The sequence below is a fragment of the Calidris pugnax genome, unplaced genomic scaffold, assembly GCF_001431845.1.
Source record: "Calidris pugnax isolate Ruff unplaced genomic scaffold, ASM143184v1 scaffold222, whole genome shotgun sequence".
Lineage (NCBI taxonomy): Eukaryota > Metazoa > Chordata > Aves > Charadriiformes > Scolopacidae > Calidris > Calidris pugnax.
The window spans coordinates 298,285-323,712 of NW_015091085.1; the positions used below are offsets into that span (position 1 = coordinate 298,285).

At 42.9% G+C, this 25,428-nt stretch overlaps 1 protein-coding gene across 2 annotated transcripts in view; it reads left to right on the forward strand.

Annotated features, from left to right (window-relative positions):
• GLI3 (GLI family zinc finger 3) overlaps positions 1-25,428 on the forward strand; it is a 248,551-nt gene that overhangs the window by 40,264 nt on the left and 182,859 nt on the right. For both annotated transcript variants that reach the window (XM_014957727.1, XM_014957728.1), the window contains exon 2: positions 14,964-15,206. In XM_014957727.1, the coding sequence (XP_014813213.1) occupies positions 14,964-15,206 (243 nt within the window). The remainder of the gene's footprint in view (positions 1-14,963; positions 15,207-25,428) is intronic.

Below are 25,428 nucleotides of genomic sequence, written 5' to 3' on the forward strand. Positions count from 1 at the left end.
TCTTGTCCCCCCATTCAGCTATATTGTTGACACTCCGTGGTCTGTTTGCCTAATGATTTAGAAACCTGTTCCCATTCCGTTAAAATTTTAATTACCAACTCCTCAGTAATGAGACAACTTGCTGGGCCGTAGGTATTTTTATTGGTTTAAGGTGTGATTTGCTCCCAGCTTCCTTCCTGCCGTTGTTTCCTGTTTGTGACTTCCACTGAAGTGAATAGTGTCTTGTCTTGTGGAAAAGTGGAGAAGGCCCTTTTGCCAGTTTACCCAGCTTCTGGTATCCAAGTCTGAAATTTCTGCAACCATGCTCTTATTCTACGAAGATGACTATGATCACTCCTGGGCTACACTTTTAATTGCTAGCCTTCATTGGGATGGCACACGTATGGTTTCTGACAGGTTTTATGGTCAGCCTGGTAAAACAGACTCTATAGTCAATCTCCATCCTCATGTAGTTTTGTGAGTCGTTGACAAGCCCGTTGGGTATATGCAGGCATTCTTGGATGTTCTCTTCCTCAGTGGTTGAGGAGGACTGTAGAAGACAACTGCCTGTCCTCAGAATAATACTCAATGACTTTTAAACACTATTGATATTTTAATCATCCGTATGCTGCTGTAGTGCAGTGAATCTGTTGCATTCTAGTGCTGTAATATGGGAGATTTATCCTGGAAACTTGCTTTGAGATGCACCCCTAATCAGCAGCTCTGTTTGGCACACAGAGATGGTCGTAGTAGGTAACAGACCTTCCTGGGAATTTCCTCCAGGGCATGGCTTTCTGTCTTGAGTCTCTGGTGTCTAATAAGATGCTGGTTCTGAGCGAAGATTTTTCTTCTGGTGGGATGCTTAATTCACCTTGCTTCTCTATTATACAAAAAAGAATTTAAGAAAAATCACTCTGCGACCTTGGTGTTAGAGGGGCTGGTAATAGAGCATCTCTTCCACTTGCCTGCTTTTTTTTTTTCCTTTGGTGGACATCTAGTATAGAAACTCCTGCCTCAGATAAAAATGGTTTAATTTGATCAGTGGGTTTGAAAGCTGTGGAGAGCAGATACCAAACTCCTTTCTGCCTTCCCTTGATAGTTATTATTTAGCCTTGATCCTTTTGTAAAAGAGGCAAAAGAAGGATGGGAGGAGAGCAGTCCTGAGTGCAGTTATGTACTACAGTGCATAGTGCATTTTACTACTGCATCACAACGTGCATCCTGGGCTTTGTCTTATTAATATAAAACATTAATAGCGTACCAAAAATGCTAGGAATGCAGACTTGAGTGTCTCTTTTTTTTTTTTTTCCCCTTCTTCCCATTTACCCTGAATTTATACCTGTAACTTGAGGTGCATAAACTATACTAGTTGAAGCCCTAATGTGTTGTCCTGGCTGAAGTCGTATGATGTTTTACCAGGTAACATGTTTGGAGAGTCTTGTGTAGACTTCAGTGTTAACTAAGCTGGTAAGTTAAAGCATAAGGGAAAGTGAGGGGAGACCTCATCACTCTCCCCAACTACTTGAAAGGACACTCTAGAGAGGTTGGTGCTGGTCTCTTCTCACAGGTCATCAGTGACAGGACAGAGGGAATGGCTTCAAGCTGCAACAGGGTAGGTTTAGACTGGACATTAGGAAAAAATTCTTCACAGAAAGAGTGATCAGACACTGGAATAGGCTGCCAAGGGAAGTGGTTGAGTCACCATCCCTGAATGTGTTTAAGGGATGTTTAGATGTGGTTTTTGGGGATATGGTGTAGGGGACAACTTTGTAGAGTAGGGTTGATGTTTGGACTCAATGATCCCAAGGGTCTTTTCCAACCTGAACGATTCTATGATTCTGACAGTTAAAAATCAAAATGTTGCCCAGCCACCTACCTGCATGATTTGCACTGCCTTTTCTGCAGGAGTCACGTTAGCTTGAGTGTGTGGACAGATGAGCTGCGAAGATTCCAAGAAGTGAATCTGGATTCCTCCTGCTTGCTTGATGGACAGCTAGTTGTAAAAACATGCAGTGATCCGGTGCTTTGAAAAGTTGGTGAGCAAATGCAGGCCATGGCAGAGAGCTCAGTTCAGCTGTTTCTGAAATTACATAGACACCCCTGATTTGTGCCAGTTAGATTGCTGGTTCAAGGCTTTGGTTAATATCAAAAGTAGTGAGTGTTCTTTGATGTTAACGCTCTTCAATGTCCAAGTTTACATCTTTGTTTCCGTGATTTTTTGAAGATAAGACCCAAAAGAGAGGGAAGTATGTAGTTCAGTGCTGCTGACAGTGGTAACCTTACTGCTCTGGAAAAGATATATATATTTTTTTTTTTTCCCCTAGCCTTTAGAAAGGAGTTGCAACAAGCAAGCCCAATATGTATTCTGCTGTGAGAAGTCTGTGGGCTGTCAGTCTTTTTGCCATGAAAACCCAACATTTTCTAATGGGAATTTCTTCTTTACAGCTAGCTGGTTTTGATGTTGTTACAGTTCTGGTGCATCTAAAAAGGCTAATTGAATCTTATAGGACAAATGTGTTAAATCTCATATCCTCTGCATGGGTGGATATGTTAATACAACAAATGGCTGTGGCACAGCTGACAACATTGTCATGAATAACTGTAGAAGAACCTGAAGGTGTTCAGGCTGTAGGTCATCATCTGCTATGTTTCAGGTTTACAAGACTTATGGTAAAGCTGGTCCAAAAAATTAGATTAGCATAAAAGTATTATTCTTAATGTGAAAGATTTGTGAGTTCTTGTTAGTGTTGCCAAAATGGACCTTCTGTCATGCGGTGGGGAAGAAAGAACGTGGTCACTATTTGGAAAAAAAGCTGCTTCAGATATTTAGCTGTCTATAGAGGACACTGATAAAACCAATCCACTGCTGCTATTCAGCTTTTTCAGGAAGCTTATTAAAAGCCATCATTCAGAACTTAAGGTAGTTTAGATATGAAGGGGGGGGGAGCAGTGTGTTTTAGATGAGATTTCCCTGCTAATGATGTGATAGGCAGGAGGGTTGGATGGGGTAGGCATCATGAATTCAGGGCAATAACACTTCAAAGGTTGATTTGTTTGTTTTCTTCTAATTTTTTAAAAGTTTTTTTTTTCCTTCCCGGCAGAGGGACATGGTAAATAGCGATTAGTCAATAGTTGTGTATTTGTGGACAAGTTGTGGACAACCCTTTTATGTAATAGAAATAGGAGGCATGCTGTGTTTTGCAAAATTGGAACAGTTAATATATGGGGTGATTTTTAGGGCAGCTTTGGGCTGACTGCTCAACGTATTCTGCCTTCAGATCTAACTGGGATGTTTCTCCCTATAAATCAAATGAATGTTGAAGCCTTCCATCATTACTGTGCATATTTGCTGTATGAAAATACTTTTTCTCTTATGAAATCTGTTATCAGTATTTTACCCATTTGGTGAGTGAATAAAGTTGTGAGAATTGGCTTATGGAAGACCAGGGTGAGAACTGAGGAGCAGAAGGATCCTCAAGTCCAGAGTCTACTTTGAATTCTCCTCTAACAATTTTACTTGTGCAATAACTTGTAAGTTCACTCCCTCATGACAGTTGCGTGTGAAATACTGGTGGAGGTTGTTTTCCCTTAAAAGAAATGTTCTGGCTCTTTTTTCATGGTTTTTCAAGAGGAAGCACCCTTTCTGACGTTAGATTTGTTTCTTTTGGCTCACTTATGTTCAGTGTAAAGGTGCTGCACCTTTTTATCACACAAACTTATTAACAGAAAATGGTTTTTAGCTTTGATTCTGCCATGATGGCAAAAAGTCTGTGGCACGCTTAGAAATAGTCAGAATTCTTAGTGGCATATTTGAGAGGCAGTCCTATTTTGTTTTTTTTAAAAATAGATTCCTTTCAGTAAAATTTGGTAATTCTTTTGTTGTTGGAATACTTTCTGGATTGGAATGGATCCTTCTTTACTGGCTACAGTTTTGCATTCTTTTTCAGCACACAGAAGTGATTATACTCCTGGGCAATGTGCAGGGATTTATTTTTTATTTTGCTTGTTTGTATATAGCCAAGTGAACTTTTCAGGTGGTTCCCTTTTCCTTCCCATACAAATCATGCCTATTTACCTTTTTGGGGGGGATGAAACTTTATTTTTCTCTGAAGTTAACGTTGCCTGAAAATTTAGGTAATCCAAAAAAATCAGGAAAAAATAATAAACATTGAAATCTCCTTTTGCCAGATTGTGCATGGATGAAGCCACCAGAAAGAACATGATTAACAAGTCAAGAATGCTCTTTTTCAGCTGCCATGGCTCGTGTAGTGGGAAGAGAGGATGCTGTTTTAATAAAACTGTTCTGACACTTTCTTTCTGAACGTATGAGTGTTTTTCAGACTTGGCTATCTTTCTGATCAGGTATCCATTGCGTAATGATAGATGGAAATATATAATATTGCTTAAGACAGTTACAGGCACTTAAGTACCTGCATGCGGTTGGATTGTTAAGAGCTCGCGGCAACGTTCCAGCCTCTTTCAAAATCTGTGATACAGACTTAAGGTTAGAAAGACAAATGCAATAGTTGTCAAAGTGAAGTCTCAACTGGTTTTGCTCATCCCTAAAACTCAACAGAAAACCTAAACCGTTACTTTTTTAATGCATAAAATTATGTGGTGGGCATGCAGTTCCCACCACAGAAGAAGGGAGGAGAAGAGGCCCAGGTAAGGAGGAACCCACCATCCTGGGAAGGGGACCCCAGAGGCTAGTGAGCTGTAGTCAGTTATCTTAATTCTCCAACTCAGTGTGTCAAAGCCTTCTCTCCAAAGCTTTTAAGAGTAGTATGTATGGTGGTATGGCAGTGTACATCTCTGCCTGGGCTTGTGCATCCTCCTCGGTGGAGAAAACCCAGAAGAGAGTGAGAGGAGGGGGTTGAAAAACCAGGTTGGTCTTTGGGAAGATCAAGCACTTTAAGGCCTGAGGAGAGATTTTTTTTTTTTTTTTTTTTTTTTTTAAGGAGGTGTCTCCAGGCAGGGAAGACAGCCTCTGAACTTTAACACTTGCTGCTTCTACTTGATAGGTAAACAGATGGTGTCAGGTTTGGGGTTCTCAGAATATCAAACTCTTGGGGGAGAAGCGCCGGGGGGAGTATTTTTTTTTTTTTTTTTTTCTTTTATAAGGAGGTGTCTCCAGGCAGGGAAGACAGCCTCTGAACTTTAACACTTGCTGCTTCTACTTGATAGGTAAACAGATGGTGTCAGGTTTGGGGTTCTCAGAATATCAAACTCTTGGGGGAGAAGCAGAGTTGATAAAAGGAATATTTGATGATATCTGTGCATTAGTAGTTCTGCGGTTTTTAAATAATGCACTAATGTCCAGAAGATCGTTTAAAGCATGAAACGTTTGGTGTGCAGGGGCTTGAGTTTTCTGGAGAGGTTTGTTTTTTTTCTTTGCTTGAAAACATCCTCCGCTGCAAGTCTTGTGTTTGTTTTGCAGCATTCTTCTCCTGAATTATTTAGGCTTCTGATGAGGAATGTGAAGTGTCTCTTTTCTGTGTTCAGGTATCCAGCATGCCAACACTTAGGCACAGGCATCCATCTATCATGCAATTGGTTTTTATGGAATATATATGGTAGAGCTGAATTTCTGAGTGCACGTGACCACACGTGTGTGTAAAAAATACATGTCTATATAAATATATATACATCTGCACACAAAAATAATATGTATATAGCATTCCAGTTTTGCCCTGAGACCTTGACGAAATCATTGTCCACGGCTGAGAGTGTAGCTGCTGGAAATCAGGGCAGAGTAACCCATAACATATTTTTCAACAACTGGTATCCTTCAGAGGCCAGAAGTCGAGGGGAAACACTGACTCTTGCCACAACTGTGTGAAAGGATGCAGCAATGAGTAAGTTTTGCAATGAACTAGGTGGTATCTGCCATCTAAACTGAAGGGTTGCCGTGGCTCTGGGTTGTCACAAACCACTTAAGGATTGGCTAATGATTGCATTGAGCAGTTTGGACCCACTGAGGGGAAAAAGGGATGAAATATCAGCTCTGTATGCAACACTAATTAAAGTAACTCTTTTTCTTTTTTAATTCTTTCAAGGCCAAGGTGTCTGTGCTGTAGATGTTACAAAGGGAGATGGTGCACCGAAGGGTTTATGACTCCTCTTTGGCTCTTTTGTGGCTTCTAAGCGTGGCTAAGCAAATTTATCTCAGGCTACAAACAGCTTTGTAAAACAGCTTTAAGGCCCGGTTTTGCTGCTGGCTTGGTATAAAGTGACAGCACCACAGAATGTGTCCCCCAGTGTCTGAGGGAAACGAGGCAGTTACCCTCAGATAGGCATAAATGCGCTATTAGATGGTTGAGAAACAACATTTTTTCTTTCTTTTTTTCCCCCCCGCAAAAACCCCCCTGGGAATTTATTGTAGCGCCTTTGATGTGACTAATTAGCCGCTCAAAGTAAGCAGTGACTAACAGTCTAATAACTGGCTAATGGAAGGAACTTCATAATGTTTTCAAATCAGGATCCTTTTGAGTGTTTTGCAAGAGGCTGAGGAGCTTTTCCCTTCTGAGAAATGGTTGCCCATAGCCAGATCCTGGTGTCCGTAGCTGTCTTTCTTTAAGTCATGTTTGAGTCTCCTGGCTCTTTGAAGATGCTGGAGAAGAGCAATAATCCTGGAGAGACTCTGGAAGTCCAAAGCTTGGGTTTTAGCTCTGATCAGCAGATTTGGTACAAATGTTGGAGTTTGCTGGGGTGACTTGGTTGAATTTTGTAAATTCAACCTTGGCTGAATTTTGTAAGGTGGAACGCTTTTTAAAAGGGGGAAATGAAAAATTTAGGTTGTTTTTTGCAAGAGATTTTTTTTTCTTGTGCAAGTTTTCCCAATCCTCAAGTAGCAAAATCAAAACACAGAACTGTATTATACTATTATACTATACCTAAGAACTAGAGCTATACTATACCAAGAGGGGAGATGGTTTTGCCTGTCTTCTAGTTCAAAAGCAGAAATCACACACTACATGATAATTTTGCCAATTAATTCCACTTTCGAATGTCTTCGGCTTCTGCATTAAGGCTTTTTTTTTGTTCCTTGTCCATTGCAACTACAAAGCACTTTTACTAAGAGTCCCTTTCTCATCAAGCTAAGGATACAGCATTTCCACATGCTACCAAACATCTCCAAGACATCTTCCAGGCACAGATGGTTTTGCTCCTAAGGGCTGGAGCACTGCTGATGCTGGAGGTGAATTGCTCTACTCGCACCAGGGGTTTCACTCAACCTCTGGGACTTACCCTTTGAGTAAAGTAAGCAGGATTTTGGACCTTGTAGGCTCCCTGTGAAGGTAAACCAGAAAAGCTCACCTCCTGTTTGGGTACCTGGGTGCAGGGTTTAGTGTTATTCCTGCGGCAGCCGATGCCGTCACCAACACCTAAAGCAGAGCCCGTGCCGGTGTTAAGTATCGCTGCCATAATCCACTGTCTGCCATGGGAGAAACACATAGCCCGGGACTTGGGAAAGGGAGAAAATGGTTTTCAGCTGTTTTCGATTTAAATTGTTTGTTTTTGTTATTTTAAAGCCTGTGTGGAAAGGGGCTGGGAGAGGGTTTGGTCAGAAGTGAGGCTCCCCGCTCCTTTGGAGTCTGACCTTGCGGGCTGCTGAGAATTAGTGCCTCCGTTAGCTTCCCCGGGGCTCGCAGCCCTTTGGGGTTGGGGCTGGGCATTGCAGGGGCTCAGGCTCCACGGATCAGCTGCTCCCCCCTTCAGCTGGGCCAGCTCTGGGCAAACTTGGCCAACGGGACACCGCGGAGAACCTGCGGTTCGCAGCAGGCAACTTCCACCACTTGATCCCAAGTCATTGAAGTCGGTGGGATGGCTCGAGTGGCAGGTCAGTAACTTCAGGCATATATTCAAATGGTGCTCCTTTTTATTTTTTTTTCCTTTTTTTTTAATATCCCCCTTCTCCTGTATGAGATGTAGGCTCAGGTGCAAGGCAGCCTGGTCCTACCTCCTGCCCTCCAAAGATGAGTGTCTCAGGACCCACGAGGAGGTTTCCACAGCACCCTGTGCCTTGGTGTGTAGATAGCTGTGTCCACAGCTACCTCTTGTGTTCCCTAAGCAGGAATTTTTTTAGCTTTAATGAGATTTTTTTTTTTTTTTAGCACCTCCCTATAGGTCTGGTGCTGGAATTTGTAGATGCAGACTCCCGGTTAAATCCAGTGAGTGTTTGCTCTAAACTCTAAAGGTGGTTTTATTTGACATAATTTCGTGTATGTCTGTTTAACTTCGACCACTTGGTTTTGGTCGGGAGCTGTTAGGGAGGCACCAAGCAGTGTAAATTTATCTGGATAATGAAGAAATTAAGGTAAAGACATGGCTACTAACAGGGTGCTCTCTGATGTAGGGGTCTGAAAAAGTTTAATCAAATTTTAAGCCGCTCATACCATTAGTGGGTTCCACAACACTCTTAAGGAAGAGTTATGTGCCCAGTTGGGAAAAGGCTGATGTTCTGCTGGTAGCAATTCATGACTGACTTAATGTTGGAGCAGCGTGAGGTCTGTACAGGTCCTGTCTTGTCCCCTCCAGGTCGGTGGGAAGCTCTGCCATCGACTTGGAGGAGCACAGGATCAGGCTCTGTTTTGGAAATCATAAACTGTATTGATGCTCTGTGTTCTGACTTCCTCTACTTTCAAAAAAAAAAAAAGACAGAATCGAGTCGTGCTGTAGGCGCAGCGAAAATGAACGTATGTCTCATTTGTGGAAAATAATGGGGGGTGGAGTATTTTGTAGGTATTGTGGGGATTGGGTGCGCTTTCTTCTTCTAGTGAAAGTTAAAGATGCAAAACAACAGAATATAACAGGTTTCTCAAAACAAACAAACAAAAACAGAGAGAAAAAGCTGTGTATTCATATTCCAAAGGTCACAAATCAGTTCCTGGAAAATACTATACATATGGTAATGGGAAAATAACTAAGCTGAAAATCCATTACGAATGGGGAATATAAATCTATACGTTTTCAGTGGTGAGTTCAGATAATCTCTGCTATTTATAAGCACAGAAGTCTTGTATAAGGTATGCTTAAGCATTGCAAAAAAAGTGAGTACTGTACTTGTTATCTAACAGATTTTGTAGCCTCTCTTATGGTTGGAGTCTATTTTTAAAACCAATTATGAGCATTATGCATCCTATCTGTGTCCATATTTCCAGTGCGTGTACTTCGTGTGCAGCTGCTCCAAATGCAGGAAAATAACAAACTTGGGACCAAGAGTTCCCAAATTAAACTACTGTACCCACCCGAACCAAAGCTTTGGTTACAACGTGTACTGTTTAAAGGCAGGCAGAGTCCCACAGATGATTTTCCTCCTGCTTTGCTCTTAAGGTGGCCAGAGAGTAGTGATCAGCGTGTGTGTGAGAAGGGGCAGGTACACACATCCTAATGAGCCTGGCAATTGCCCTGTTGCATCATTTCAAGGAAGAAAATAGCAAGTCTCAAAAAATTAGACCTTCTTAAAAGTGAGGGGAAATTGCTTTCTTACTTAGGTATCTATTCTATTAAGAATCTAAGTAGTCAATCTTCTTTACATTCTATCCTCCCTCCCTCCTTCCTTCTGGCTCACAGCAACCTAAAATGCTACTTTTCTGGGAAAGACTGATATTCTGACTTCAGTTTTGTAATTTAATGATGGAGAGTTTCCTTAGTAAACCAAATTTAGAGTACTAGAATGCTTATCTTATATCCAGACCTTGAACATAAAAGGCATTTTATACCAGCAATTGTTCATTTAATGAGCAATTGCAGAGTGCAGGACGGTTAAGGGATTGAGCTATATGCACCATTATTGCAAGAAGTATTCCGAAATACCAGAAATAGGACGTAAGCTCTGATCAGGGGGACTGTGAGCACAATTACCTTCTTTTCAAATCCTTCTGTGACACTGCGGGAGGAAAAAGGACTTTGAAACTTGAAAGGAAAGAGCTTGCTTTCAACCTCAAAAGCTAGGAGGAAAGGGCTCTGAAATTTGCTCAGTATTCCCAATTCACCATTAGCCTGTTTCTTCCTTTAGCCTCAAGGCATTCTCCGCTTTTTGAAAAGATGTTAAGAAATTCAGTCACAATAGAGAGCCTAGTTTTGAACATGTTTCACTCGGTCCATTGAGGTCTGGTCTTCAGCCTTTGTGTGGGGTGAATTGAGCTGAGCAGCAAGCTGGTTGGGGAGAGGTGAATGAGCAGTCTCTGTGCAGTCACCAATTCTGGCAAAGAAAAGATTACCCTTTTCCTTTTATTTTACAATATGCATTCCTGTACAACCCTGCTAGTGGCAATGCGCGGAGCCGAGCTTGTGCTTAGGTCAATATGGAGCCACTTGGTTTATAGCGACTCTTGTTAAGTTTGTCTTGTAATTGAAGCTGCTGTTGACCTTGCTTGGAGACCATTTGTAAAACCGTTTATTTAGCATAAACTGAAATAATAAACCCTCCTTCTCTTAGGCCGATTGTGATAGGGTGACATTAGTTTGATTTAATGATTAGCCGCCTGACCCCTCAGCTAGAGAGAGCTGCTTGAATAGGGAGAGTTCACTAGGAAGCACACAGGAAGAATACTAATGAGCTTGTTAAATTTAGCATGGCACCAACCACTTTTAATTCCTCTAATGGGAGAAGCACTGCTTCTGAGAGAGGGGGAGGGAGATGGGAAGGGGAGTGTGTGTTGGGGTGGGGGGGAGGAATAGCAGAGAGAGGAAAAGAGAGGGAGGAATGCCCGTGTCCCGATAGCCACAGAATTTTGGTCAAGAGAAGAGCTTGGAGGGAGCATCAGCCAGGGGCTCTTGGACTGAGTTGTAAGTACCTTCTCTCTTCTCTTACCCAGCCCAAGAGCGTCAGCAGATGGCTCCTGGGACACTAAACCCCCCCCTCCCAAAAGTTGCCCGCCGAAATGCGGCAATGGAACTTCATACAGAAAGAGCTTGCACCGGGCTGGGGGGGATCTTGTTGAAGCAGGGGTCTCTGAAACGCCTGAAGACTGATTTTTAGTGCAGCATACTGATAGACTTCAACTTTTCTTTTAGTTGCTGACTTCTAAGAGGTTTAAAATAAAAGAAAAAAATAAAAATTCTCGGTCTATAATGAAAAAAGCCAAAAAAAAGTTCAACAGGGAAAGAAAGTTTAATGGATTTTTGTATTGGGTTTTGGTTTGTCCTGGTTTTTTTTCATTTTCTGGGTAAATTAGCTGAGCGATTAAAAGTGTGTTTATTCAGGCATGCTGTCCAGTGTGAGGTGGTTTGTTTTGGTTTTTTTTTTTTGAAAAAGCTTGTTGATTAAATGAGGTGTTTCCTGGTGCTCAGCACTACTAATATAAAGTAATTCTGATGAGAATAGCAGGACTAAAGCGGGTATTTCTCGGTGGATGGGAGAATCTTGGATTAATGTGATCGTTCCAGGCTGGGCACTCGTAACACGTGTCTGTGGCTGCTGGTTTGTTAAGACAGAGCAGGGTACACATGAAGAGAAGCTTATGCAGATTCCTCTTAGAGCCCGATTACTTTTTTTTTCTTTTTTTCTTTTCTTATTTAATCCCTCTCTTACACCCGCAAAAGGTGGGATGAGCTAGACTGGAGTCAGTGGGATTCCACCAGCAGGGAAAACAGATGGAGAACGAGGGAGGATCAGTCCCTTGTAACTTTGGCATTCATCTCTCTGCAAGACTTTTTAGTGAATCGGATGCTTCTTTTGACCCTAGAGCTGGCCACTTCTAAAACGTGAGCAGAGCAGTGACAATTGTCGTGTATTTGGCTGTAAAACCCCTTTGGCAGATGCTGCCAGAGAAGTGGGCTGTTTGCTTACATTTTTGCTATAGAGTCCCACTTGTTGCCATGGTGGGCAGCACGTTTCTGTCAATAATTTGGCCTGGCGTGGCTTGCCTGCACTTGGTCTTAAAACTTTATTGAAAGATTTAGCTCCAACAGCATGAGATTAGATGGGTTTTTTTGCCTTTTTGGTGCCCTGGTGTCGGGAGAGATGCTGCAAGAGGAGTCTCCCTGCTCGGTGTACCAGGATGCTCCTGCAATCTGGGCTCTCCTCTTCTCCTCCTGCAGCGTGGGGGCTGTCAAGTTTCTCATCTGCCCTCCTATCCAAAGCAGCTCGGTGGCACCCAGCTGAAGGAAAGGCTCAGGGGAATGCTTGGACGTTGAATGCGCCTTATTGCAAACATGCCATCACGTTTACTTAAAATAAAAAATAATAAATATTCCTCTGGTGGAGTTTTCACATGGCAGGCAACGTACAGAAACATTTGACTTCTAACAACACACGGCAGTAATTTCATAACGGGGAAAGAAATGGTTGATGCAGAAGGCAAAATACTGGTGGGGGTTTTTTTTGTTTTCTTTCTGTTTTTTAAGGAACCAAAGGAAAGCTTATTAAAACAAAACACATTTTCCCCTTTGGTTTCAAAGTTCCTGAAAGTTGGTTTTGAATTTCATTCAGCAATTTGGAAAATCAGCTTGCTCCACAGAAAGTCACTTTTACCTTGATTCATGACACATGCGTGTTTTGAGAAGGAAGGAATAAAAGCGGAGCCTGCAGACAGACGGCAGCTTCTTGTTGGATCCCAGGATGGCAATTTTAACAAATATTATCTTTATATGGAAGAGTAAAAGAACTGAAATCCTATCTGATCCTCGGATTGATTATACAGCCCCACAAATCACTCCAGCTTGCTGCTTTCTGTACCGTGGGTAGCACAGGTTAGCTTGCTCTGCTTAAGGGTCTGTCAGGATTTCAAATGGGGTGTAATCTCCTATTTTTACAAGAGTTTACATCTCATCAGTGAAAGTTCACTCTAGGTTGAAATTTTAACATAAAAGGCTCCAGCCAGAGAGAAACGTGATGGAAAATATGACTTTGAGGTGATTTTTTTTATTATTATTATTTTAGTTATACAAGCAGCTTTCTAAAAACCTCATATAAGTTTTAAAGTTTTAGGCTGCCTTTTGCAGTTCTCTAACCAAAACCAGCTTCGGTGTAAAAAGTTGAAACCTTAAACCCTGCTAATTCAGAGCAGCGACCGGTGCCTGTGCATATTAATAAAAAGCAGAAAAGGGCAAAGGGTTTCAACTCTGCGGTGTTGTTGTCCCTTTCCATTAACTCTTTCTCCTCGGAGCCAACCCTGGAAATGCTCTGTATGGAGAAATTACTGCTGGCTGTATAAAGAATCCAGTCCCTGGAAGATGCTGATAAGTCAGCAGACCCCAGTTGCTGTAATACTTGGAGATAGAAAAATAATTAAGTGCTCAATAGGCTACGCTGCTGGGTTTTCCTGTTGTTGCTCCTTGGGAGGAGAGGGGGCAGGGAGAAACCCAGCCAGCACCAGGTTCCGAGCGAGGGTGTAGGTAGTTTATGCATATAATGGCCAAAATTCAGCTGCAGGGATCTATACGGATGGAACCTGTTTCTCATCTAATTCATATGAAGGTAAATAGGTGGAGTTATGCTGGTGTCAGGCTTGGGGAGAGTAGGCCCCTGGTGCTTTTGCTGTGCGAATGGGTACACCAGGGTAGACCTGACCTCCAATCTCTCACAACTGAAGCGCAGCCTTGGCACTGTGGTCTGTAGAGTAAGTGTACCTTAGTTTTATTTCCTAGAGGTGTTTTAATTTCCTTTCTAGTTACCTTTGGGGTTTTTTTGTGTGTGTGTGCCCTGTGTTTAATAATCTGGAGTTCCTCATGTACTTCTAGAACTGCTGAGCAGCTTCGAGAAGCTCAGAATATCTATTAGTACTTCTTCAAGATGTGTGGGTGTACACCCACGTGTGCAGCATGGTTGATTTCTAACCAGGCTGTACCTGGAGCACAGGTATCAGCCAAGGATTCCAACCAGCAATTTAACTTATTCAGAGAAACATCTCTATATTTTAAAGCAATAATGCAACTTAAGGAGGGCGTTTACACTAGAGACTTGTGTAACTTAACAAAACCCTTCTGCCACGTGGCACGTGAGAAATGTACCCAAGGACATGCATCTAGCTGTTGAGGAACAGAACCATTTGGTTTGGCTTTTGAAGGGTGCACGTGGTCCCTGGAGGTTAAAACTCAGGTGGGAGCAGGGGTTTGGTTCACCACCTGGTCCTGGGGCTGCCTGCAAAGGGAGCCTGGTGATAGAGGCATTGTCAGGAGACCCTTTTCTCCACACAAGTGGTACCAACAGCCCTGGAGGCTTACTCCATTAAGAATTTGTGGGGAAAATTAAGAATTTTTCATTAAGAATTTGTGGGGATACAGGAAAAAAGAGAGGGAGGGGGAGCATGTTCCACACGCATCCGTGTGGTAACACTCCTGGAGCGGGTGGCCTCGCTTGTGCCTGCCTGATGCTGCTGGTGCTGCATTTTGGGCCATTTTTACCTGTTTTATTGCTTGCCCACCTTCCTTCTGATGGCTAACCACCTTCCTGCAAGGCTACAGCCTCTCCCAGGAGCAAACCTCCGGGGACTGGAGCTGGGCTGTGGAACAGCGGTGGGTGGCTGGCTTTGATTTAGGTCCAACCAGCAAGGTTCATCTTCTCCTCTCGGTGACAAATTGTTGTGGGTTTGTGTGTTTTTTTGGGTTGGCTTTTTTTTTTGCCTCCCTGTCAGGCAGCCCAATCTCCTTGTCCCAGAGGCAAGAACACAGCAAGCCCTGTGTTTCCTCTGGCAGGATTGATGGCCCTGACGGTGGGAGCATCGGAGCATGGGTGACGATGATCTACTGCTTGGCAGCCTCCTGCTCTCTCAGCCCCAGAGCATCCCTCTCAGCCCCAGAGCATCCCTCTCAGCCCCAGAGCATCCCTCACAGCCCCACGTGCACCTACTGTCACAAACTTACACCGTGAGGAGGGGTTAGCGAGGAGGATGAAGGCGAGGGTAGGGGGAGAACTTTATTGCTTTTGCTATAAATGGGCTAAAAGTGTGTGTCTCTCTTTTTTTTTTTTCCTCCTTCCCTTCTCTCTCTTTCTTCTCCCTCCTGGTTTTTTTTTTTTTTTTTTTTTTTTTTTTTTGCAGAGGATGAAAGTCCTGGGCAGACCTATCACAGAGAGAGAAGGAACGCCATCACAATGCAGCCGCAGGGTGGGCAAGGCCTCGGCAAGATCAGTGAAGAGCCTTCCACGTCGAGCGAGGAAAGGGCCTCATTAATCAAGAAGGAGATCCATGGATCTATATCGCACCTTCCCGAACCTTCCGTACCGTACCGCGGGACGCTCTTTACCATGGACCCCCGAAACGGTTACATGGACCCCCATTACCGTGAGTACCTATTGCTGGTTCCTTGGAAAGCTGTCCAATTAAAGTCATTTTATTTGTCACCTTGCATGGCCCTCAGGGAGAACTGCTTTGTGTAGAGTTTGGGGGGGGTTGAGGGAAATCCAATCTTGTTTTGAAGTTAAAATCCAGGGTGCGGTTCCATTGAGCCTCGAAATTAGGCCTCCGCAAAGCAACTTCCACAGGACATCTCATCTGTTGCTAATCCTCCTTAGCCATCCAGGGTTGCTTTTGCTCCACCTCCTTAATACATGAAGAGGGGAAAAAAAAAAAAAAGCCTCATTAAATAAAGCACAGAAGGAAAATGAAACAGGCCTTAAAACCTCTCTTTTAAAACAATGTTCAAGTAAGGTATTAAGAGGAGGAAGGACCATGCCTTGTACAATGGGAATTTGGAGAAGAGGGGGGTTGAAAAGTTAAATGCTGTGGTTTGGGGAGGGTTTGTTTTGGAATTTTTTTTTGTAGGGATTCACGTGTGTGTGTGTGTGAGTACATGGGCTGATGGAGTGGTTTTGCAATTTTCTTCCCCAGCTCCAGTTCCCTGAAGTTGGGATAAGGGGGGGTGTGGGGAGGGAAGGGGGGAAGGCAAATGGTTTCAACTTCTGAATTCCTGCTCAGGCATTAATAAAAAAGTAAGAAATTAACTGACACTTGAACACAGATGTGGAATGGATTTCTCCACAGGCAAAATATGAGGGAGTTAAGCAACTTTTTTTTCATCTGCTTCTAGTTTACAAAAAAAGAAAGAGGGGGGGAAAAAAAAATCATTTAGTTGTGTAGTAATGAAGTACATCTTGAGGTGTCAAGGCTTGTGCCTTTTGATTATAGATTTATCACCCAGTCAGGATACAGATTTGCCATTTAACCTTCCAGTCTCCAGTTCCAGATGATAGGCTTAAGACCCACAAAGAGGGGCCAGTCTGCATTGGGGTTGTGGTGTTTTTTTTTTTCTCCACATCATTCAAAAAATTTTAGTGTTTTAAGGCAAAAGGTCATTAGCCAGACGACTGATTAGTGAGGACAGCTGATTAGTGCATGTTTTTTTGCTAAAGAAAGTGCCAGGGATAAAAGCTAATTTTATCCCTTCATTAGTTGGGCTAGCAGCAAAGGGGAATGTTCACTCATCAGGGTGCAGATCAAAGTATGTCTCGCACAACCTTAAGTCTCACCAACCTTCTTTTTTTTTTAAAAAAAAAAAAGGAGCCTGATTGTTAATAAGGATGGAGGTATTATCAGAAAACGAACACTTGTTGTCCTTACAGTTCAGATCACTGTTTAGGGGAAAAGTTTTGCAGCTAAGCTTTTTGAGCTCTCTTCCAGTGGAGGCAGTCGGTTTCTGTACACCCTCCTCCTCCTCCTCTTCCTCCTCCTCTCTTGAAATGGCCCAGCTCCAACCCTCTTGGGGGAGTTACTCCTCTTTCTGCTGAGGAGGATGTGCTGCAGCACAGCAGCTCTGCCAGAGAGGTGGGAATGGGGAGAGCAAACCACCCCTCACCACTGGCTGTGGTGAGTTGGAGGCACCAGTTGTAGCTTAAGGTTTGTTAAGGCAACCCTCAAATCTCACTTAAAATAATAAAAAAATTAAAATCTTAATGGGGAAGCAAAATAGCTTCCCAGCTGTACCACCTACAAACAGAGGAGAGATGAAAGGTGTGACAAAAACTCCCCCCAAAACAAGCACCAAAGCTTTCGCTGAATTTAAAACCCACCCCAAAAACAAGCACCAAAGCTTTCGCTGAATTTAATGGTGATGACTGCCACCTCGACCATCTGACCAGCTGCCAGCTCACCCCTAAAATCTAGTTCAAAGTGTTACTGCTACTACTGAAGATTGAGAGTGAAGACAAAGGGCAGGCTGGTTGGAATGAGTCCGAGTGGCTTGCATTTAGTTTATTGGGTTTTATCGTCTTGAATTTGCCTTTGGACAAGAGTTCTCAAGATTTAATGAAGCCACCGTGTCTGAATTACGACCAGTAACACTAGCTAGTTAGGATGTTTGGGCTGTTGGAAAAACATTGATGTCAGAAGTGGAGAGAACAGCAGAAAGTTATCCAGCTGCTAACGGCAGAGAAACAGGAGATGAGTTAATTTGAAATGAGCAACATGATCGTAAAGCAGAAGACAAAGTCAGGAAACATCAGACGGGCAGACCTGCCTCAGCGCTGCTGCAGTGAGTTGTACATGTGTACTCCACTGATTTATAAAATCCCTCAAGCTATTAATGTCATATAAAGAGCCATCGTGCTTTTATTTACCTTTAATAGATGTCATAGAGGAGGACAACTAAAGAGACAAATGTCTAGTTAGATTTATAGGGAAGCCGACAGGCTTACTGAAATTTTCATAGTAGTTGTATCATTTATATATGTAAGACGTGCTTTCATCCCAGTGGTGACTGTATTCAGGCTGACACTTATAGTGGTCCATATGAAGAAGGCTGAATAATGTAAACATTCCCCAGTCCCACTGTAGCAACAGGTGAAGAGCCAGCAAGGCTTCCGTTCCCTCCCTTAGTTTCTTGTCAGTTTTGCTGGGCATATGGATAGAAAATACTGTTTTAATTCAACAGAGTGGGGTATGTAAACACTCACAGTAATTCCTTAGTTTCCCTGTGGTTGGAAAATACAGACTTTTCAAGATGCCTAATTTGTGCTTCTATTTATACCCACTTTGTATTTAAAAGTGTGGGCAGGCTTCCTGTAACACCGGAAAAGGGAAAATAATTTTTTTTTTGAAGGAGGACATCTGTGTATCCTTACGGCAAGAAAAGCAAAAGAGCATATAAGTCACTTGTATGTGGAAGGCATGTCCCCTCCAGGAGCTGCAGTTATCAGAAAACTCAAATCCTTTGCATTTCAGCATGTAAATCTGTGTCTCTGTGTATGTGCGTTGCAGGATTTTTGTTGTTACAATTATTTTTTTTTTTCCTAATTAAAATGACTGATGTCGTAAATGTTGGGAATAATAGTTACCATATATGTGGAATAAATACCTCATTGAGGGGAAGTTCGCTCTCCTGCGGAGTGTGGGTGGGGATAATGGTTGTGTTTCAAGTGGACCAGCTTTTCAAACAGCTGGGATGAAACATGCTATGGAGCTAGTGGCCCTTCTGTGCTGCCAGAGAGCCCCTCAACCATTTAGCATCCGAAAATGAGAGTGTGGCCTCGTGCTCAGCCACAGTCCTCCAAGAGATAAAAGGCAAAACACACAGGCCTAAACCAGAATTGTTTTGTTTTCTGTCTTTTTTTGTTACAGATTTCTTAAGCACCATTTCACGAAATCTGGGGGTTTTGCTTTTGTTTGTTGTGGTGTTTTTTAACTTTTAAAAACTTTTTTTCTTTTATAAAAAGCTTTAGGGCAGATGACAAAAAATGCTGGAACTCCCTATCGTATGTTGCACCTTTTCTTTATTGAGGAGAGGAGGGTTAGTGAGCTGAATTGCAGTGTTTCTTAAATGGATTTAAAACCCTGTGTTTCTCAAACACTGATTGCGGTTGTACTTGGAGCCCCCTGTTAATGTAAATTCTGTCTGAAGAGGTGGGGCTGAGGCAGGGGAGGTGGGGAGAGTAACTTCCCTTTGTTATTCTCTTCCCCAATTTTAATTCCCACGCAGATTTATGGCAGTGCTAAGACTGTCTCTCTCACAAGTCATTCCTCATGGAAAAAATGAATCATTCCTGATGTAAACACTTTGATTTAAAACATACTGCTGGTATTCTTCCCTGGGTTTCACAGCTCATCTGAAAGAATTGTTAGTTCCTAATTAGTAAAGCCCAAAGAATTATCTTAAGTAAAAAGCCGTGACAGTTCAGTTGGCTCTGATCTAAAAATGTGTATATACAGGAATGGCCCTGGCAGGGTTCCTCCTGGTACATCCCTTCATCTCAAAGAGGGTGCCCTGGATGTAGCTGAAAGCAGAAACTCACTTTTTCTTTTTTTTTTTTTTTTTTCCTCTCATTTCCCTTAGTGGGGATTTATTCTGCTGGTTTTGAAGCTTCTGTATCGGGGGAAGTGGGAGCTGCTTATTGCACATTTCATAGGATTAACCCTCCAAAGGTATCGATTGCCCTCCGTTCCCACTGACTGTGCCTGGACTCGTGCTTTGTAAGGATCAGACCCCTCCTAACTGTCCGGCTTAGATCACCCAGCGTTAGTGTCATCTCAAAAATCAATTTGTGATGTGAACAAAAGGCCACAGCAAAGGAAAATACAGCGCTGGTTTGCTGGGTGCACTCGTTCATTTACTGTGTTTTAATTTCTATTGACAAGAATTCCCTTCATCTCCCCATGGAAGAGGAAAAAGGAGGAGAGGGGGGAAAAAAAAAAGGGAAATTCGATTCTGTTTCTGCAAATGCAAACTGGTAGCTGGAAACACTGCCATGAAAAGCCATTGTTTTCTAATTATTGCATTTTAAGGCAATGTGGCTTAAACCATGATGGCCAATTGGACAGTGTGAACAGTCCAGGTCGCCATCAGTAGACCTTGTAGAAGGAGATCTCCGTTTGCTTTGTAGAAGGGGGAGCTGGTGGCATCTCTTGTCCTCTCCGTGGCACATTTTGAGACTCTGGAGGGACAACCAAGATGCTTTTGGGTAGTCTCCAAGCAGGCATTTTGAGCTCACCTCTAGCCTTCCCAGTGTCACGGGGTGGCAGGAGCTGGGACAGCTTTTTGTGGAGTTTCTCTTGGCCTTGTTGGAGAGCAGTAGGAGACTGTCGGTGAGGAATCCTTGTAGAGATTTAGGGCTGGGGTCTTTAAAGACATTTAGGGGCTTTTCAATTTCAAAGTGAGTTTAGCCTCTTAAATACCTCTGAAAATCTGGGTCCTACTTCCTCAGCTCTTTCTGCCGCTTTTTGCCGGGGAGGGGCTTAAGTGCTCTAGTAACAAAACTCTCCACTGACAGTGATTTATGGGGTGGTTTCCAAATGTTGTCAAGGAGGGGTATTTGAAAAAAGTAAATTCTAAAGCTTTTAGTAAAACTCACAGGGAAAAAAAGCCTGTAGTATAACAGTGAATGCCAGATTACTGGTGTTAGCTGAGCAACTGAAATGTTGGTCTTCAAGACAATCAGCGTGTTTGCAAAAATGCTTTTTGGGATGAAAATCCAAAATGTAATACTATCTTTTAATAGCCTCCAATAAAAATGTTACTGCTCTCAAAATCAAACTTAGGGTCAGAGGCAGCTTCAGTTGGAAATTTTGGAAGGTGCTGCAGACCTCGTAAGCTTAACAGCAGCTTATAAATGGAAATATCTTCTCCAGGATGCCTCCCAAACCTCCCTGGTTGTGTTTGGGAAGCTTCTGCACACCACAAATACCCCTTTCTGTTTCTCTGGAGTCCTTCTGTGGAATAAATGGAGTCTCTTGAGAGCCCTGGAGTTGCTGCCCCTGTGTGGTCCAGTCATTTGGATGTAACAATTGCACCCATAGATTTTACAGCTAGAAGTAGCACACAGGGATGTCCTTTCTTAAACCAGATTTTTCTCTCTCCTCAGCATGAGACAGACTGCAGAACTGCTGGTACCTCAAAGGCCTTGAAATGTAATGTGGTTGAGAAGCTGAAAGGTCCTTAGTTTTGGGGGTTTTTTTGCTTTGTTTTGTTTCTAAGTCTTCAAATCCTGACTTCTTTTCTTGTCATTATCAGTAGTATTAATTTCAGCTGGGAACTATAGACAATCATATAGAAAAAAGCAAAGCTGTTTGGATGGACCCTAGGAGTTGCACCCATAGATTTTACAGCTAGAAGCAGCACATAGGGATGTCCTTTCTTATACCAGATTTTTCTCTCTCCTCAGCATGAGACAGACTGCAGAACTGCTGGTACCTGAAAGGCCTTGAAATGTAATGTGGTTGAAAAGCTGAAAGGTCTTATGCTTTTGGGGGTTTTTTGCTTTGTTTTGTTTTTTAGTCTTCAAATGCTGACTTCTTTCCTTGTCATTATCAGTAGTATTCATTTCAGCTGGGAACTATAGGCAATCATATAGAAAAAAGCAAAGCTGTTTGGATGGACCCTAGGATATTTATGAGATCTCTTATGGCCCTATAATTCTGTTGGACTTCAAAATTTTAAAAACGTCCCAAGGATCACATTTAATAAATAAATAAATGAAATTCCTCTGCCACCTAAAAGAATTTACCTGCCAGGTATGGATGTCCCAAGGATCACATTTAAAAAAAAAACAAACCAAAATATCCCTCTGGCACCTAAAAGAATTTACCTGCCAGGTATGGAGCCTTCTGCGAAGCAGATAGGTTCTGTTAATCTCTGCTTTTATTGGTTGTTGAAGTGTAGGTAAGATGTGGGGTGAAGTTTTTTTGTTTTGTTGTCTTTTAAGGAATAGGGAAGATAAAGGCAGAGGACAAATGCAAAACCACTTGCCTCTTTCACAGATTTGATTTGGTTTGTCAGCTAAAGGTTTTTTTACATGCTTTACAGTACATATTTGTTGTATACTGCCGTCATGGAAGGAGACAGAATACGTTGCTTAGAGCCATAGAATCATAGTTAAGAACTCTAGGAAAAAAAAAAAGTCAAGAAATAATGTAATCCATCTCTTTAGCCTCTGGGCAGATCAGCTGTCTCTAAATCAGGAGAGAATAAAAAGCTTCTTCAAAGTTGCTGTGTCCCTTGATACATGGGCATTTCTGTCTTTAAGAGCCTTGTGACAAGATTTGTAGTGGGTTTGGACTGATCTTGTGTCCCTACGTGGTAACTTCTATAGCATCAGCAGCTGGAACAGGGGGGGGAAACATTTAGAAGCCATAAAAAGTCTTCAGTTGAAAAGTTTTGATAAAGTTTCCTCTTCCTTCCTAGAGGTCTGCTAGCCTGCAGGAGATACAGTACTTCCCATTGCTGTGCTCTGAAAACAACTAACCACCAAACCTCCCCAAAAAATCCCACAGCCTGATGCAGAGCTGTTGTGCTCATTACTGCCATTTCAACAGGCAAGATGGTTAGTTTTCTCTGTGTTAGTTATCAGAGTGATCTCTGTTCTGTTCTTGAGGTTGCGTAGTGCAAGAGGTTAGCCAAGTATGACAGGTATGTATAGAACTAGTGGCTGAAGAAAGAAGATAAGCATCACTTGGTGCAACTTTTGAAGCATCCCATAATGCCTGAGGTTGCTCTCTGTCAGCCAGCTTTTTATGAGTGTTTTTCCCTGCGAGCATTTCTTGGCCAAGGGGACACAGTTTGCAAAGCAACTTCTTTGACTTGGCTTATTAGAGCTTTAAAAAAGGTTAGCCAGAACATAGCCTCACGTAGCTTTTGGTCTGAGATGTTACCCATTAAGGAACTTGGTGGCTGCAACACCTTGAGTCTTTGTGGCAAAACGTGAGGAACATGCGGACCAGGTGCTGGTTTGGTGATAGTGATTGTCCTCAAGAACTGAAGCAGATTCTCCTGACCTGGTGAGTACAAGCCATACTTAACCATTGTGCAGTGCTTCACACTGCCAAGGAGGTGGTTCTCTTGTGTCGGTGGTCTTCTGTCTCGTCGGTGCAATAGAGGGAATTCAGTTGCCTGAGCAGAGACTTCAGGTGCCATTTTCATGCATGAGAGGATCCTGGTTGATCTGCCTCTGCCACCCTGGATAGATTGGTCTTCAGCACATCCTGGGTCGCATCTGGTGACTCTGTGTGAATATCTCAGATGCCTTAGGTAGGGGGGTCTAAGATGACATGATGTATCTGTGTTTAGACAGCTGAAGGCTTGCCGGTGTTGTAACAGGGCGTTTAAATCAGTGTGTCCAAATGTTGAAAATAAATATTTAAGTTCCATTCTTTTTTATTGCCCACCCCCATTGTCCAGCTCTTGTGAAGAGATCTGTGGCAATTATTGGACTGCATGGTAGCTAATGTCTACAGGGTGTGCTCCTCTTTCATGGGTCCCTTGTGTTAATTTCGTTGTGTCCTGGCTGCTTGTCACCAAGGTCCATCCAGACCATGTACTTTATCCTTCCTTACTGCTGCCCTAAGAGCCAGGGGAAGCCCAAATGTGTGGGTACTGAAGAAGGGTGTTGTGGATGGGTTGTTGAGGATGCTCAGGTTGGGTGATGGCGGCGTGAGGGCACTGTGAGCCCGCTCTCCCTGTGGCACAGACTCATCCAGAGAGGTCTTGAATGGCAGTGTGGTTCCAGTGGACAAGGTGCAGTTTCATTGTAGTCCCATGGAAGTCTCTCAGCACCATCTTTGGCCTCCTGTTGGAGTCCCGGGTTGAACAGGCCTTTACTTTTAAGACAGTTTAAATGCTTTGGTTGCTGAACCATTTTCAGGATCACTAGTGGATATGGCTTTATTCCTATTGATTGAGCTCAGTACTCGGGAGGAGAGCCTCTTAGCCGTAGCCTCTGCTACCTTTTATTCCCACCTAGCAACCCAATTAGCTTCCTCTTAGCCTGGCTCTTGGGTAGTTTAGGCGGTACTCTTTAACCTCTTATTAAAACACTGCTCTAATTACTTACAACTGGGGCTCTTGAGCCTGTTTGGTGGGTCGCATCTGAACTTGGAGGTCATTTCAGAAATGCTTCCCCTTTCAGTCAGTTACACTGGCTATCTTTTTTTAATTTGTGACCATATAACTTACAGCTGAGGCAGCAACTACGAATGTGTGGAACCAGTACTGAGCTAAGTATTGATAATTGTGTTTTTATTAAAGATCACGGGTGCTGTATTGCCACGTGCTCACTGGGATGTGTGATGCTGTCGTGTGCACAGCAGCAGAAGTGGCAGTACGTGCATGGCAGTGTTTGTATGTGAAGATTTGTACACCATCTTCCTGCTTCTCTTTATAAGTTAAGAGTAATCAATTAAAAAAAAAAAGCAAAAGAACTATTTGTATTGTCCTTCAGGATTTGTCTCGCTGAGTTTTTGGAGTTCAGCGCAGGTAGCTCCCCAGATAACGGAATCTAATCTAAATTATGCTTGTTTCCTGCTTCAGGCTGAATAAGGTAGCGGAGAGGGTCCCCCATTGTTCATTCTGGTTTCCCTTTCCCATTTGAGTGCTGTCCCAAGCCATCACTTTTCCCAAACAGCCAAGCGGCGCCGATCCAGAACCCAATGAATTCAGTGAATCAACAGCTGCTGGCTTCAATGAACTTTGTAATAATCCCCAGTTGCCTGATATTCTAGCCTTTCATCTTACCTGCTCCTCGTGCTAGTTGTAATTTAAAATCATAATTCCCAAGGATCTGTGTTACCGTTTTGCAAATGAAGAGCTGAATGTTGTTATTCCTCTATCTGCAGTCCCCTGTTGAAGCGGCTCGTGGTAACAAGCCAAAAGTAATGGCATATGACATACTTTGAAATAAATGGCTGATTATGGTAACAGCTGAGCGTAACACCATACCAAGTGTTGAAGCAAATAACTAATGAGGTAGAATGTGTTGAAATAAATTTCATTCCAGGGTGTTACACTCCTTAGTGTAAAAAGGTACCGCATTTGATTTGTATGTTTTTTTTTCACCAACCTGCCTACAGATACAACTGTTGAAAGCCTTCAGCTTTGGCCTTGACTTTTGTTGGATGTTGTTGTTGAAATGAGATTGGGTTACTTGGGTGAATGAGGTTTGTTGGATGAAGGCTTGTGTTATGTATAAACAGTGGTTGCTCACTTTACCGGGATGGACCAGCATGGTACGGTGATAGGAAGTTGTTGGCACCAAAGCCGTGTTTCGTGCTGGACGATATTTGAGTTGGCATCAACACCAGTGATCTACAGTGCTTTTGACAATAAAATTGGTGCCAGACATCGAAAACATTAGTTGCTGCTATGATAGGAGTGGAATTTTTTTCGTCTTTTAACTAGAAGGGAGAAGAGGAGCTCAAGTCATACATCACTGGCTAATCATTGGGCTGCCCAGAACTTGGGATGTTTGATTTGGAAAGTCTGATGTATGGCCTGCTCATATATGCTCCTGCTTTGCCCGGCACTGGCAGTGATCATGGTCTCTGTTTACTTCCACTCTTACAGGTTTTCAGGTTTTCTGGATTTCACAAAATTGTAGGGGCTGGAAGGGCCCTCTGGAGATCATCTAGTCCAACCCCCCTGCCGAAGTAGGGTCACCCAGAGCAGGCTGGACAGGAACGTGTCCAGGTGGATTTTGAATGTCTCCAGAGAAGGAGACTCCACCACCTCTCTGGGCAGCCTCTTCCAGGGCTCTGCCACCCTCACAGGAAAGAAGTTTTTCCTCATGTTGAGATTAAATGTCCTGTG